Raw genomic sequence first — 16975 nt, forward strand, 5'->3', positions numbered from 1 at the left:
TCAACTATTCATGAATTCGGGTCGAATTCAGCAAATCGTTTTAGCTGGCAAAAAAAAATAAAAAGGAAAGGTTTAACCATTTGTGTTGACGTTTCTGAAACAAAATGTTGAGACATTTTGAAACGAAATGGTGCTTTGTTTTGAAATATAGCTAATTTACAACAACAAAAAAAGTGAGAAAACACCCCAAACATTACCTGAAACAAAATGAAAAGACCCCAAAATTGTTTTGTTTGACTCAAATCAAACAACAAAAATGTCAGTTTCAGCTGGAACGAAACCACTCCCCCCCCCAAAGTTTTCAGATGGACTCCCAAACCAAAAAGTCCATTATTTGCTCAGGTCTAGTTGTAAGGTGCTAATTTGGGTGGAGGGTTTTAATTTCTAAATTTAAAAAAAAAGTTGGGGACAATTTTGATGAAATTTTCTTTTTAAAACGTTCCCTGATTTTCAGTCATACAAGTTAAACTTTTTCTAAGTTTTTGAATTTCAAATAAATAATAAATAAATTAAATTCATAGAGGGGTGCAGGGAATTATTAGTTTTTCCCTCCCAACCATTTATACTGTCATTAGCAACCTGGTCCAGATTTGAAGTGGTGAACTAGTGGTGAAAGAATACCCCATTAGCAGTCCCTGAGCTACGTTATGAAAGGCGTCTGAAAATGGGCCTGTATTCTAACACAAAGATCTCTCTTTCTGCCACACATGAAAATGCAGGGCTTTCCTTTTATAATCTTCTAGTGCTGGTCTTGGTCTCATAGTTATTATTCTGTTTCGAAAGTGGTTATTAACAGCAAATACAAAGATGATGTTTGCTACAGATGGGAAAAAAGAATGTGTTTTTCTCTTGCATATTTAACACAAAACTAAACAAAAAACACTTAAAGGTGAAAATGTATGCAGGACATTTAAGGGAATAGGCAGTATAGAGTGTACCGATTGATGGATGGGATGTGAAATCCCCACTGTGTTTGTCACTGCTTTAAAGCACCATGAAAGGTGTTTTTGGAAGCCTACTTCACTGTAGCTTTGAGTGAGACTGAAATCCATGCCTTCATCATGACAAATACTGTACACTACAGGCATTGCACTTTTGAGTGATTATACCTGCCACTGGGGGTCTGGTCAGGGAATTAGAAGGCACACAGCCAAACGATAAGCAGCTTTAGCAACCTGAGAAGTCAGTAAAGTTTCAAAATGTACTGCCTGTCTCCACTCACAACTAGGAACGAATCCATGTTGAAATTAAAAATCTCAATCTAGATGGGACCTACGCCATTGCTCAGGGAGGCAGGGTGGTCCAGCCTAGGACTTGAGTGACCTGGATTCAATTCCCTGCTCTGCCATAGATGGCCTGTGTGACCCTGGGCAACTCAATTCGCCCCTCTGTGCCTCAGTTTCCCATATGTAAAAGGCGGATCGTGGAACTGCCCTCGCTCACGAGTAATGTGAGAATAAATACTTTCAGAATGGTGAGGCAGTCAGATAACATGGTGATGGTGGCCATATAAGTACCTAAAATAGATATATAGACTAGTTAGATCTGCAGCTTTTGTTGACTCCATGACTGGAAGAGGACTGAGCTGTGAAGTTTGGAGCCAGAAATGAATGTACTCATACATCAGGGATGTTTGGATTTGAGGCTTGATTTTCAGTCCATTTCAATTCTTTTTCTTCTTGTGTAGCTTCTTTGTAAAATAAAAAAAAAAAAGACCTGAACATTTGTAGCACTAAGCGTTTTAGACCTAGCAATGAAGACTGTGACAGATTGCCTTTAATATGACAATAGCTCAGATTCAATCTAAAGGAAAAAACGTTCAGAGGGATCTAAAAGGCAAAAAGTGAGTCCTGCCTCTTTAAACTAAAGCAGACCAAGTTGGATTTATGTTGACACCTCCAACCAAGATCATTAATATTCCAAAGCCTGGTCATAAGCTAGAAGAAAGGGCAGAGAGAGATGCTTTTAGGAGTAATAAGTTGGGCTGAGGAAGAACTGTGCAGAGACCCCTTCAAAGGAGCTTTTCAAGTTTTGGAAGGTGGGCAGTAAAACAGGAACTTAATCAGTGTCTCCAGTGCAGCAGCTACACTGCGGAGTGACTTCAGGAAAAATAAGAATTATAAGAGACAGAACAATATTGTCGCCCAGTGTCTCTGCACAGGGGACTACTGTGTGAGGGGGCTTGAGGATGGTAATAAGCCAGGCACGTGAAAAAAATCTTGAAAAGCATAGGAGCCAGGTCGGATGGCAGTCACCTGCAGGGCAGTGGCGATCTCACTGACAAATTGCCCCAGGCGAGGGGCCAAGAAGAAAGGGACAGCAGACCTGAGATGATAAATGTGACATGGCTTCTTTTCCATAAACTGAACTGCACCTACCTAGCTGAGATCCTGCCAGGCAGGGCCCAAGCCGCGCTATGCAGACGCTTTGTTTTACTCCCTCTTGAATACATTGGGCTTTTAATTAGAGTGTTCAAGGCTTGCATTGTGTCAAGGTAAAGCCACATGGAAGGTCCTGGGAGGGAAGACACTCTTCCAACCTCTTGCAAGAGGCATTCAGGAATAAAACACGACCTACTCTGGATGAGGCAATCCCCTCAGGAGTGCCTGCTGCCTAGATACAGGCTGTAGGGAGTGCAATAGAAAAAAGAACACTCTGTCTTTACAAGGTGAGAAATTAGAGTGCCCCAGCTCTCGCCATTTTCCCCTCATTTCTCCCTGTCTCCAAATCCCCATCTATCTTGTGCTGACCCATCTATCTTTAACCATCCCCCTCTCCAGCCTCCAGAACACAGAGTTACTTCTCTTCTTGAAATCTTGTGTTACTTCTTGTGTTACTTGCCCCCTTTTATTCAGGTTAGGACTGATCTTCTCTGCAAAAGTGTTTTATGGATCATGTATGAAGGATGCTCCACAAAAAGCCATTGTTTTCCACCGCTTTGTAATGTTGTTGTCCCAAAATCAAAAGGCAATAAACAGCCTAATTTCTAACAGCCTCTGACAAACCTGCTAGGTGCCCTCAACTTTGAGCTTAAAAAATTACTACTTCTGGCACGTCAGCGTGGAATAATACCACCACCTAGTTCTTATCTAGCGCTGTTCATCTTTAGAGCTCAAAGCACTTTAGAATGGAGGTTAGTATCATTATCCCCATTTTTACATATGGGGAAATTGAGGCACAGGAAATGACGACACATGCCAAAGGTCACCCAGCAAGTCAGTGGCAGAGCTGGGAATTGGACCCAGGCCTCCTGAGTCCCAGACCTGTGCCTATCCACTGGCTATATTGCCTTGGAATGTGCTCCATGGTAACTCACCTTTTTATAGGTTAGCAGAGCGAACAGCTGTGGCCATCTGACAAACTGTGGGTCTATCACATACCCAATTGCCTTACTTCAGTACCTTCCTGTTTCCTACGTTTCCCTTTTTAATTATTACTCTTATATGAGGAAGAAAGTGATGGGAATGAAAGAGAAACTGGTGACTCCAGTTAGAGCCAGGAATAGAGCAATCAGCCACTGGGCAAGCTCCCCTGGCACTACGTGGCACTCACCTACACCCTGACCTGTAACCCCGTGCTAACCTAGCTTGTCCGGCCCTTTCACAGCTTATCCCATGTCCCCCACAAACGCCTACTATTAGGACTATCCTCTACAACCCCAGTTCATACTGCAATCAGCCATTCCAGTCCTTTGCCTCTCGTGAGTAGACGATTCCTTCTGCTGAACTGAGTGGTGATTTTATGGTGGAGGTCAGGACTAGATGAAGACTCGCAAACTCTTTTGCACTTAGACCACGATTCTGCATAGACATACACATACATTTAACTTTAAGGCCAATAGCCCTTCAGTAGTCTCACTGACTTCAAAGGGACAATTTAAAAGCTTAAATCTTTGCTTGGCTGGGACTAGAGGTGACATTTCAACGATATATCCAGAGAAAAAGGGATAGTGCAGTTACATAAGTACCATTCTATGCTCCATTGGGACTACAACACTGCATCATAAATGGACATGCATACACGCCAATAAACAGATCAGCTGAGAGACACATATCGGGCAATATTAAAATCAAGGCGAGTGAACTGAAAGAGCTACTATGTTAGCTCTTATAATGCATCCCTTATGGAGAAAAATACATATTTTTTCACAGGGTGGTTATATCTTTGCTAACGCGTTTACAAGAAAATATATAAAATATTTATACTGTACAAAACTGGCAAAAATTTCATATTTAAAAAGGAAGCGCGTGATTCAACATACATTACATACATTTCACTACTGTAGCATTTCATGTTTCCATCAAATATTACATTTTAAATATGACAGTTAGCCAAGTTTGTAATGTGTGGATATATTTTATATACTCATACGTCTTTTAAATATATCTAACTATGTTAGATATGTTCAATACTTGGAAAATACGTATTTTTCATATGGGATGGCTCAAAATTCCTTACAATTGCAAATCAACACAAACAGGCTGGCCAATTGGCTAATGACTTTTTAAAGAACATTCTCATAACCACTCTTCAGTACAAATAATATATACTGACTGCATTTTTTTCTCAGCCTGCCCTTGTGAGATAATGATCTAAGTTACTCCCTCCCTTGATAAGGACCTTATGAAAGCTCCCATAGAATATCTTCTTCACTTCCTGTTGGTCAAAGGTGACTTCCTGTAAATCAGCCTTGTAGTCATGATTGAAATAGGTCAAGGATTTCTTACTGGCTACAGGGGAAAATAGGACAAATAAGAACTTAGAATTAAAATAGAATTTGATTTCACCTACAGCATGTTGAAAAAAAAATATAGGCTTAAACATACTGAAACACTTAATACTTGTCAAGCTTTAAAAGCACAAAAAAGGAAAATAATGGTCAAAGTCAAGCATATATTGCAAAATGGAGTAAATAAAATTAGAGTTTTTAGTGGGTTTTTAACTACACAGAAAAACATTTCCATATGTTATTTCGATAGCTTCTGAAATGTTCATGCTGGACACTGGCAAGTTTCAATAATAAAACTGTCCAACTGAGTATAGAAGTTGGTTCTGTTACTCTTTCAAATACCTGAATCTGATCTATACTACATGAAACCTTACAGTCAAGTATAACCCCGAGGAGTGGTTGGAAGTCCTCATCTGTTAGCTGCCACACGGCAAAGGGCACTTTGGGAGTCTCCGGAAGGAGCCGGAGTAGGATGCTGATGGTGTGCACAGACGGAATCCCAGAGAGAAGCACTTCACTGGAATGAGACAAGCAGAAGTCAGCTCAGTGACTAATGATAATGAATGGCAGGGGGCTAATGTTCTACCTTCCTGGCAACCAACAACCAGAACAGTTCTGAGCTACAGACAGAGTGGTGTTACTGAGGCATGATGGCCTGAGTGAGGCTCATTTGTGGAAATCAAATACAGGGCCAGATCCTTTGCTGGTGTAACTCGGTTGAAGTTGAAGGAGTTACCCCAGTAAAGAATTTGCTCCGTATTTTGTACATTCCTCTTGGGTTTTAAAAACACATGCCCTAGAATTTTGCATGTGCAGGGCATCCCTGTGGCCTTGTCATAGCATCAAAAGGGAGGTACAGGTCCAGCCATCATGGTCAATCTCTCACTCCCTGTGTTGGGTCAGGGAATGCTGAAGACACAGTGAATGCAGCCTTGCATTATTCAAAAGAGACACTTCTGGTAGCTTATCGAGTTACTTTGATGGGCTCTGAAAGGGTCCTATCCAAAACTCCTTGTCAAGAAGAATGAATGATGGCTGTGATGGATGGGGTAGAAAACTAGGAGAAGACCTTCAGGCCTTGACAGAGGTACTTAGAAGTCCCTTGCAAAAAGACACATGAGCCATACTAAGATTACTTGTGAAATTTGGGACTCAAAAATGAAACCCGTGAGAGGACATGTAACAAGTCAAGCCATGGACTCCTGAGAAGGTCTTGCTTTCTCTTCTAGATTTCTGTTCCAAACTTGTTACAAAGCACTCACTGCATGCAAATGTCACTCAAAAGGCATAGGTCAAAACTGAATGAAGAAAGCAAAATTAGCCATGTCGCAGATACATTCGTAATCTGTATGGGCCACATTTGCATGAGTAGATACACAACACTTCAACAATCTTTTCAGGACTGCTTCAAACATAACATCAAGTTTTGTTTTGTTTTAAATTATATAATGTCCTTGGAAGGTCATATTTGTGTATCTGATACTCCTACTGGTTGAGCAAATGGATTTGTCTATGCTTTTTTAATTACTTAGAGCCTTCTGAATTCCCCTACTCTGTTTACTGTAAGAAGCTTTGCTTCTTTAAATAAGATTTAAATGATCCCAGTGCTTTAGTAATTAGGCTTCAAAATAAAATAAAACTGACTATTAAGAGTCAAATCTGCCATGATTTATACTCCATAATGCTACTGGGGTCATTGGCACTGCCTGGAATGAAAGTTGACCCATGACAATGCATAGGACTTTGAGAAGGATCCCAACTAATGAGGTGCACAGTCAAGTCACATTCCAAAGTCACTGGTTAATCCTTCTTGTCCATCAAAGTCAAGCTGCCCAGTGGAGCTATAAGCTTGTATTCTACAACAGTAATTGTCAGACTGCAAACCAGGAACATTAGGGGAAAGGGTGAAAGAGGTTAAAAAGGTCCGGCCCCAATCAGGTTTCTAGCTGAAACTTTGGTCTTTTAAATGCATGTGGATGAGGAGAGGAGTGGTCATGGAAAGAATTAAATGTATCCCCAACAGAGGACAATTAAACAGAACTCAATGGTCATCATATGCAGTCTTTCAGCACTTAAATCTGGACAACAGTGATATTGAAGGCACACAGCTAAAACAGGGAAGGTGCCAGTAGGCACTTAAAATCTGAGCTTGGCCTTGCAAAAGTTCAATGCCCCAATCACTCCACTGTATTCAATGAAGTTCCTGTGACATGTCCCATCACGTGATCCATCTTGAGGCAGTTCAGGGGGTGATTTATCGATCAGCACAGAATACATGTCTTCTAAGGGGGGGAAAAAATCTTTGCATGCTTTTCAGTTTCACTAGGGTGGGGTTAGCATTCATGCTATTTTCACTAGGAAATGCCAGTTGAGTGTTCACTAGGCCAGTATCTACACCCACCCCCACCAGTCGATACCGTTCATTGTGTGGACCAGAGCCAACGTTTATGCAACAGACAGAGAATAAACTTTTGTTGGAATCAATGTGGTTCTCAGCTATCTTCCCAAACTACCTTGTTCTCTGGGTTAGCTGAATATCTCTGAAGAGAGTGTAAGTACGGGTCCCGCTGAACACATATGGTTCCATGGCCACTCCTTTAATGGAGGCATATTCTTTTTCCACCAGTCCAAAAGCCTCCATCATGTCAAATCCTGGTGCAGTCAGAGAAGGGCAGAGAAAGAAACACTTTGAGATAGTAAGGAAAACAATGGTTTGTAAGGCATCTGCCTCAGCAATGGTTGCTCTTTGTTTTCTCCAAGGGCAAGTGCATTCCAGTAAGGAGGAAGGCTAGTAGGTATAACGAATCATCAGCCTGATCAAAACACTCTGCACACTGTGTCAGTGTTCTGACTTGAATGCTCCGTGTTTCTCATCAAGGTGCCCCTTTGGCCTAGGAGAAATATGCACAGATCCATTTTCCAGATGCAGGTAACAGAGGAACAGAAAATTTTTAGGCTAGATTTTCCAAAGTGCCCAGAACCCAGCTCCCGCCTCTGGGAACTGCAAATTCTACCCATTTGGAACAATGGGTGGAGCACTTTTGAAACTTTGGCTCTCAGTGACTTGCTAAAAGTTATAGGGAAAGTTTGTGGCAGAGTTGGTGGGAACAGAGCCTAATCCCTGAAGTGGTTGACCTTTGTCTACTCATTAGACCAGACAAAATGCTTCAGATCTGTGTTGGTTAGGCCACCTGCTGGCTGGAGAGAGCAATGCTCACCCCTGTGATATTCTTTGAGATCCACAGATGAAAACTAACTAGGCAGGTGCAAAGAATTATTATTAAGCACATTTTTCAGCAGAGATAATTAAAAGCCCAGAGAGGCTGAGTGAGCTAGCTGGAAGGTAGTGTTGCTTAGTTGATTAGGCACTGGCCATGCAACCAAAAGATTTATTTTGAGATAAATGATGAATGAATATTTATTATGGAGCAGAGTTAAGGTGGTTTTATGATAAAATATGATATTTTTTACATTTGAGAAAAATGACATGTTTGTTCACTATGTGAGCAGTGTAAGATCCAGAAGGTCATTAACTTGTTTTCTTGCTTTAACATCCTTGAGTTTTATAAACGATAGGTAAATACAGTCTGTCACCTAGGAACCTTAAAAATATATTTGAGTTATTTGTTCCTGGAATGAATTAATTACGGTTTGTAAGGGCCTCAGCCACTGTAGCAAGACCTAATAAATAAGAGTGCATTTTTTTAAAATCTATTAAATGGAAAAAAAAACCCTAAAAAATTTGCTCTGAAAAAACCACAAGTTATAATGAGTTCTGCCTTTTCAACTTGATGCCAAACATTATCATAAAAGAAGTGGATTCTGTCCAGTAATTGCTTAGGAAAGGGAAAAAAGAGAGAATTATTCTCTGCTGCAAAATGTATCCTCTCATGTGCGAGAGTCATGAAAGTTGGTAAAGTAAAGTATTTCCATTTCTCTCTTCATTTTTCAAGTATTGCCCAGAGGTGTGATCTGCCTTATGCGGTCTACAAAGATTTTTCCCCTGACATCTTTGACATCTCATCTCCAGCTTCATGTAGCTTCATCTCTTTTTCCCAGCTCATCATTAAAGCTCTATGAGTCACTTTCTTATTTCAGATTTTAATACAAGCAGACCTTGCAGTCGGGGGGTTGGGGTTTTTTTAGCTTATCGGAACTTACAGCAGGCTGGGGAGGGTAAGGGGAAATAACCAGTTTGTTTTAAAGAGAAAGGGGGACAAGTTCATCACATCATTTCCCTTTCAATCTGTACTCTCCCACCTCAGCACCACTTACTATTGATTGGATCTTAGTTCTGGTGGGTATTTTGCACTTGGGCTGCTATAATGCACATTGTCACTATGCAGTGTTCAGAGAGCTCATCAGATTATTCTGACCGGTTTCAGACCCATTTCTCTCTGATTTAAGAACCCTGGGATTGGTATATTATCATGTCCATTAAAATGTATATCAAATATAATAACAGTATTTAAAAGCAAAATTTAAATTACAGTTATAACCGTATTATTAATCCACCAGTGAGACAGCTATGGCACTGGGCTATTTCTCTTGATGAATCACCTGTGTCATGTAAGACAGTTACAGAGAAATACAGGCAAAGAGATGTTTGCTTGGGTATTATGGCTTAATTAGTTTGGCCTGGACATACACAGACTGAATAGTCTTGCAGGAATGGGGGAGAGAGGTCAAACAGGGCAGTCTATGGATCTTAGATACTTATCTGGCCCCCTTTACCAGAGGATCTGAGCACCTCCCAGTCTGTGACGTATATATCCTCAAAACACCCCTGTGAGGCAGAGAAGTCCTATTATCGTTATCCCCCTTTTATGGTTGGGGAACTCTGGCAGAGAGAGACGAAGGGTATGTCTACATTTGAGCTGGGAGGGGTGATTTCCAGCTCACCATGCTAGCTCCGCCCAAGCGACACCTTAAAAATAGCTATGTGTTAGTAGCACCACGGATGGTTCCCCCGAGCACTGCCTGACCCCTGGACGTGTACTCGGACAGCTAGCCTGAACTGTGGCCCATGCAGCACAGATGCATTGCTATTTTTAGGTGCTAGCTCAACCAGAGCTAGCGTGGGTATGTCTACACGAGCTGGGAATCACAGCTCCGAGCTCAGTGTCGTACTTAAGTGACTCCAAAGGACTCCCTGGCAGGGCTAGGGATTGATCCAAGGTCTTCTGAATCTCAGGCTGGAGCCCTGACCACTAGATCTCTCTGGGAAGATGTGGGGCTGGGGCTGCCATATAGGCAGTACAAGTCACTTCCTAGGTGGCAAACTATATATAATGGGTCCTACAGTGGGTAAATGGGAAATAGAGTTCCCCTAGTTAAATATATACCATTTGAGTCCTAACAGCAGCCCTAGGCATGTCTACATCCTTTACAACCTGCAGAGATTACACTGGGGGAAGGAAAGGGGAAAAATTTTAGGCGGGGGTTACTGAAGGAGCCTAAGTGCATTAGGGACACAAATCGCCTTGCAGTGCAATGGAAGTTGGATCCCTAACTTCCTTAGGGGCTTTGCAATTCCCACCTTTCCGCTAGCTGTTCCCCAAAAAAGGTTGACAGAGGTGGATGATGGGAGAGCTGAAGTGCATAAATCTACCTGCTTAGCTTGGATGGATGAAATAAGATCCTCAGTTCAACAGGGAAATGTATTTCTGTTGCCCAATGTGGTGGGGAAAGGGAAAGCAAATGAAGGTGTTGAGGGGAGACATTTGCTGAGCTCTCCCAGGTTTCCTGCATCAGACTTTCTGACATGGCAACGGCTCTCTGGGTGTGGGGACGATGACTTTAATGTGTGCCAGGCAAGCTTTCGTAACAGCGATGCAGATTAAAGATTAGTCAGGATCAGACAGTGTGTGCACATTCATGACAGAGCCCACCTGGGACTGAGAACTAGTAAGGTACCTTGCAGAGAGCCTTCAGTGGAACTGATAGTGGGGCAAGCTGCAGGAGAAAAAAAACAGGGGAAAAATCATGAGACCCAATGGAAGCCAAACTGGCAACTTATTACAGGAATAAAGCAGACATGGCTGTGGTCTGCAGCAGAATGGAAATCACATGGAGACCTAGTGAGTGAGTCTGTATAGACATCTTGGCACAGATACTGCAGTAGCCTTCAATACCGTCAATTTCTTGAGGCCAGGACCCAGCCTGATGGTAGCAATAATCGTTACACTTATGGGCAATCCAATGGCATACATTTGGGCCATATTTTCAATGGCTTGAAGACACACTGGTTGAAAATTTGTACTCTTTGCAAACTTGGGTCTATGACAAGAAGCTGCATATGCACTTAGCCAATCTGCACATGCCAACATGGAAGTTTGCCAGGTTTTGCATGGCTCACTCATCACTCAAGCCTTTGAAATGATTGTCCTTTATCAGCAGGCACCTTCATCATAACTTTGTTTTGACTCAATCTTCTACTACTGCTCGCCCACTGTGGACTTAAACGCAGTTATAATGGGCTTTTTCTTTGACATTCCTGGTTAGTTGTAGTCTGGACACCTAAACATATAATGCATATGTAATTGCCAGTTTGCATAAACAATTGCTCTAACTGCATTGCAAAACAAAGGAACACAACTACCCAACCATTTTTGAGCATGGAGCTGAGGTTTCATTTTTGCAAAATTTGTCTCTCCGCATCATTGTTAAGTGGTAAAGCCAAGATCGTCAGAAGCGAGTAAAAGCAACCACATGCACAAAATCTGTGCAGGTATTTACATACAAAATGTGCATATGCAATTGTGGTAATTGCACACAAAGACTATGCATGTCCATGTAATTCTGAAAATTTGAACTTAAGAGCATTCTTTCATTTTTATTCATTTGTTATTACATTTTGGAACTTAATCTTTAAAAAAAAACAATTGGATATCCTTTGCCGGTCACCTTTTCAGGAAATCCTCTGCTCAGTCTTATAGCATCCCTGAGGCAGCGAGAGCAAAATATATGGATGCTACTCATACAAATTAGGGATAAAGGACTAGAATCAAAAGCTCTTTGGTGAAAAGTTATAAAGTGCTCTCCCCATTTAAGTGTTTTGGGTATGGCAGTGTTTTAGAAAACAGAGCATGAATGTTACTTTCAATTATTTGCTGCTGTTTAAATCCCAGGGCCATGGATGCCAGATGGAACTGGGACAAAGAAAATATCTGAAAGTCAGAGATGTCCCTGAAACTCAAGCACACTTGAGAGGTTGGCTATTTCACAAATGGCTTTTTAGGTCACTAGTTTAATGCAGCTTAGCAGCTCATTACATTAAGGTTGCATTATAAACATTCTGTTGCTATTATGTTACTCTGAAATACATCATATGGTATTTCATAGCTCACCACACAAGCAGGGTTCCAATTTTCAGTACTTGACTACTGTAAAAGGTAGGAGGAGCTGGTCATTCCCTCCCCGTTCCTCTTGGCAAATAAACGTGCACCTGAAAAGCCCAGTCCACTGTGTTAATTTGTGACCCCTCTCACCCACCAAGTATGAGCCACAGGCTGTTGGTACCACAGCACTCCGGGGTGTGAAACTGAATTGAAGGCTGTGAGTTTGATGGCTCTGGGACTATGGACATCAGGTACTAAACCAAAAGGGTGACATTTTCCATTGGCCTCCATTATTTTGAGGTACCTTGGTTTGCATACACATAAAGCAAGTTTTTCTTTCTGGAAAAGTTCTATAGAACTGGGATTAGAACCAGTACTGGGGGATAAAGCAATGGAACAGGGTTCTATTAAAATGGTCAGTTCCTGGGTAAGCTCCACTTCTGACCCCTCCCACTCTCTCTGAGAGCGCTCCTTCTAGGTCTTGGGCCATCTCCTCTGTCTTGGGGTGGAATCACACAATTCTCCCACTCTCAGACCAAGCCCTGGGTTGCAGTCTCCTGTGTATCAAGTGTGATCACCTCAGCAGGTCAGACTGACCTCCAGACCCTGCAATTCTGTTCTCCCCGGGCAATGACAGTGCCAATCAGTGACCAAACAGCCTTCTTAACCCGAAGCGTCATTTGTTTAGAACAAAAGCGTTTCAGAGAAACCAGATCTCAAAAACAGCAAAACAGCCTGCACACATACTTCCCCTCGCTGAGAAAGTGCATCTTAAGCTTCAGAGTCTTCCCAGTTAATATCCCAGATGAGCCCCCACTTGTAATGCCGACAGACCCCGGTCATCGATAGGCGAGATGGAACCAGGGTCCTCTGAAGCTTAGCGTATGAGCCTCTACTGCATGAGCTAAAAGCTACATGCCTCTTAGCCCAGGCTGTAGCAGCCTCATCAGTCTCTAGCGGGGGATAGAGCACCACACCAAGCAGGCATGGGTTACATCTTCACCTGCTGAGTTTACATTAGACTCATGCTGGAAAGATACATGTCCCCAACATCATCTTCCATGGTGTGAGACATGACTTAAACCCAGTCCTACTTGACGCGCTAAGCCCCAACAGCTTGAGTTGCCACTGCAAGAGGACGTGTGTGAATTTCAGTCTTATCACACGCGACTTATCCTCTGTTTTGAAGGGAACGGAGCCTTGTGTTGAGGGCAGTTTAGCCAAGACAGAAGCTGTAAGAATAAATGCATTTGTGAGTCCTGATTCTGTGACTGGGATGTTTGGCTCACTATTGTTCATGGTTATTAGACCTTCCCTATGCTCCCTTCTGATTGGAAACAATAACTTGGGAATGTGATATGAAATGGGCGCATTGTTTGAGCCACGTATTGGTCCCATTGTTCCAAGCGGGGACCTATTGTCTCCAACCTTACTCCCCTTTTTAAAGAGGTTAGGTGTTCTTTTTCCTACTGGAATTGCAAAAGGGTTGAGGACTTGGCTCTCTTTTCAGGGCACAAGTTGTACCCTGAAAACGTTGCACCCTCATTTTTGTGCCTGCAGAATGGACCCTGGCTGTATATCCAAGTACATGCACCTCTAGCTACCTGATTCGCAAACACAGACTGGTAGCTACATCTATATTTTTATTTGTATTATTCAGATTTATACCCACAGTTCAACTGTCTTTGCAAATTACATCTGCAAAAAGGGTGGCCAACCCTTCTGAAAGTCTGGCCCTATACGCAAACTGCGTATCCTACACAAGCAAGTAAATCGTCATAAACTTCCAGGGTGAAACTAATCTGAGGAGTATCTCTGTTGACTTCCACAGAGTTACACTGAGATTAATTGGGCCAAATTGGTCTCTGGCCCTTTAACTTTTAACGTTGCGTTTCCCCTGTTACTCTTTCCAAGCCCCAGCTTAATAGGGGTAATGACAGCATCACACCTTTGTGAATTATTGGAGATCTCTGGATAAAAGGCAATGCATAAAAAGTATATACCTACTGATTTGCCTACCAGTTTGGCCAGTTGTCGACACAGCATCACTCTCTCCTGCGTCATGGACAGCAGAAACCATCACCTTGTATGCTGTGTTGGGAAGCAGCGACTGCAGGGTCACTCCGCTGCTTTTACCGGAAACCATTACCTATGGCAGAGATGAGAAAGACTCTGACACTCCAGCAGGATTCTCCATTCCGCTTTTATTCATTTGCTGATACAAGTGGGCAATACAGGGCAACAGAAAAGCAGTTTAGACTAAGAGCCGATGACCACACTCCCCTTCCCTGCTAAAGCTGGGAAAAGTTTTTCGCCCAAAACCTTTTTCTTCCAAAACAGCAGATTCAACAACATTGAAACATTTCTCAAGTTCATGTTGGTTTCTCCAAACGGTTTCAGTTGGTCGGGGGAGGGGTAATCCCAAAAAATCAAAATATTTCCTTTCAACATTTACTAAATGAAACATTTCAATTTTTCGGTTCGAAATCACTTTCGATTTCAACATTTCTTTTCATTTTATTTTTACAAACATTTCTAAAAAATTAAAAATGAATGAAACAAAATGATTTTTAGTTGCCTGAAAATTTTGAAAAAATTCATTTTTCATTCAATCTGAAAATACTTAAGATTTTTTTTTTGAATTGCGAGTGAAACAAAAAATCCTCTCTTCTCCCAGCTCTTTTCCTGCAGACACGCCCCGCCCCCCCCCCCCCCCCCGCTCCCCCCAGCCCTTAGATTCCCGCTAGGCACTGAGACTGCCCCTCAGCTCATCAGGGAAGATTTTCAAAGGTACAGTGGGGAGTTAGGTATCCAGCTTCCACTGAAAGTTTTCTTATTTATTCTGGGAAATGTCCCCCGCTAGCATTTTCCTAATGGATATCCGAATTGGACAGGCCTATTGGTCTCAGGCCAATGTTGCCTCAATGAAATGGAAACACTGAGGGAGTTTCATCAGCCATGGTTTCTTGCTTTATTTTCCTATTGAAGCTACAGACTGGAGGAAGAAAGTCATCAGATCAGGCTTATCTAGTTGCTGGGCAGCTCTGTATGAACATGGGGACATTCTCCATCCAGAGGAATTTCAAATTTCCTTATGGTACTGCAGTCTAACTGGGTCTAAACGGAGAATTTGAGTGCTAAAGGTTAATGCTTAATCACTTTAGGTCAGAGTAGGGGATTTGTCCTTAATCCTTCACCTATTGGAAATGCAGCACTCCAGTTTATGGGGAGGAGGTGGATCAAAGAGGCAGCTGCAGTCTGAGGGGCTTTGACGGCAATGAATTCTCCTGATGTTTTATACAGAAATCCATGGAAGAGCCTAGAAGGCTTTGGTTTGAATTCACAACTGTCTGTCTCTAATGCGTTGCCTTTAATCAGACGGAGGAAGCGAGTTGCTCTTGTTCTCTTGACCAAATTTATCCTTGGGGTAACCCCACTGACTTCAACCGAGACACATCAGGGATGACACTGGCCCCGTGTCTTTTTAGTCAAGTGCCTGGCATGTCCAAAAGCAGCTGAGGACTTACTGTTTGCTGAGCACTGTCGTCAGATTCAGGAGTGTAGGTTACTCGGTAGTATTGTATGTGGCTGCCAGGGGGTCTCCAGTGGACTTGCAGGCTATTGGGGGTCTCCGAGTCTATAACGAGATCGGTGGGTGGGCTCTGGGAAGCTGCAGCAGGGAACAAAGATGAACTAGATGACAGGGCAGATAGCGATGGATACAAACCAGGCCAAAAAGACTCCCTGTCTGGCACATTAGTAAGTGCTTCACTGCTCTGCTACCATAATAGTGAAAGCTCAGAACAGAGACAGAGGGGGCGTCACCTCAGGGCCAGGGAACGAGAGAGACCGAGATCTTGGAGGAGAGTGGATTGCCTAAGGCTAGAAAGAGAGGACTCAACACCGAGACAAGAGAGGCCTAGGAACTGGAAGAAAAACTTTGGAGTTGAGAAGGGAGACCTAGAAGCATAAAGAAATATATATAAAATGTACCCCATACATACCCAAGGTGGCATGTATATCTGATCCAAGATATAAAGAAGGCACATTGTGAAATGGCTTTAGAGATGGCCCGGAGTGTATTGGACACTCAGTTTACTCTAATGTCATTGCTAAGTTGATATCGTCCAGTAAATGCAACGTCCGTCTGTCCCTTCTTGTTTTTAAATTCAATTTCTTACGAAAATATTAGCAACCTTGCAGAACATGACACTGCTTGGCTCACACTCATCGGACCACCCACAGACTTCTGAAGTCGTTTCATACAAAGTTTGGGTGTGATTCCTATCATATATCCTGAGCTGAATGTGACTCCTACAGTGGTTAGGGTCTCAGACCCCAGGCTCCAGCCCAAGCCCAATTGTCTAGGCTGCAATTTTTATGCTCCTGATTTGGGCTCTGGCCACTAGGCCCCGTTACCTCCACACCAACCACAAGGGCAGCCTCCCACCCTGACCATTAGGCAAGACCGCCCCCAGCCTGCTCCATAGCACCCAGCGCCTCTCACAGGTTTGCTGCCTGTACCGACCATTTCATTCAGCTAGGATATGCCACCAGTTCACTGTTTCCCTGTCGTTCTTTTAAGATAACACAAGCTAACAAGATAGAATAAGTTAGCTGAAAACTTCAAAGTCAGAATTACTTGGAAAGCTCCCAGGGCCCTGCAGAATCTGACAGCACGGATCTGACAGACAGGGGAAAGGTCAAATTTCTAGGCTGCCCAGGGAGACAGTGAGTATCTCTGACACAGAGGGTGCCATCTGTGTCAACCTCATCTGCTGCCCCTTAAACCTTTTCCACGCTTCCTTCACAGGAGGGTTTTCAGCCTTCTGACTCCTCAGTCTAACTGGTACAATGTACATGTCCTCAAATCAGAGTAAATCTCTAGAGCTCTCTGCTAAGCTGC

The 16975-nt window shown here is 42.7% G+C and overlaps 1 protein-coding gene across 3 annotated transcripts in view; it reads right to left on the bottom strand.

The window, feature by feature from the left end:
* COL20A1 (collagen type XX alpha 1 chain) overlaps positions 1-16975 on the bottom strand; it is a 95296-nt gene that overhangs the window by 28826 nt on the left and 49495 nt on the right. For all 3 annotated transcript variants that reach the window (XM_043527475.1, XM_043527477.1, XM_043527476.1), the window contains exons 19-25: positions 15597-15739; positions 14077-14218; positions 13245-13301; positions 10646-10684; positions 7243-7381; positions 5104-5246; positions 4621-4730 (exon numbers count right to left, since the gene is read on the bottom strand). In XM_043527475.1, coding sequence (XP_043383410.1) covers positions 4621-4730; positions 5104-5246; positions 7243-7381; positions 10646-10684; positions 13245-13301; positions 14077-14218; positions 15597-15739 — 773 coding nt within the window. The remainder of the gene's footprint in view (positions 1-4620; positions 4731-5103; positions 5247-7242; positions 7382-10645; positions 10685-13244; positions 13302-14076; positions 14219-15596; positions 15740-16975) is intronic.

Source organism: Chelonia mydas, chromosome 13 (assembly GCF_015237465.2).
Source record: "Chelonia mydas isolate rCheMyd1 chromosome 13, rCheMyd1.pri.v2, whole genome shotgun sequence".
In the NCBI taxonomy this organism is placed as follows: Eukaryota; Metazoa; Chordata; order Testudines; family Cheloniidae; genus Chelonia; species Chelonia mydas.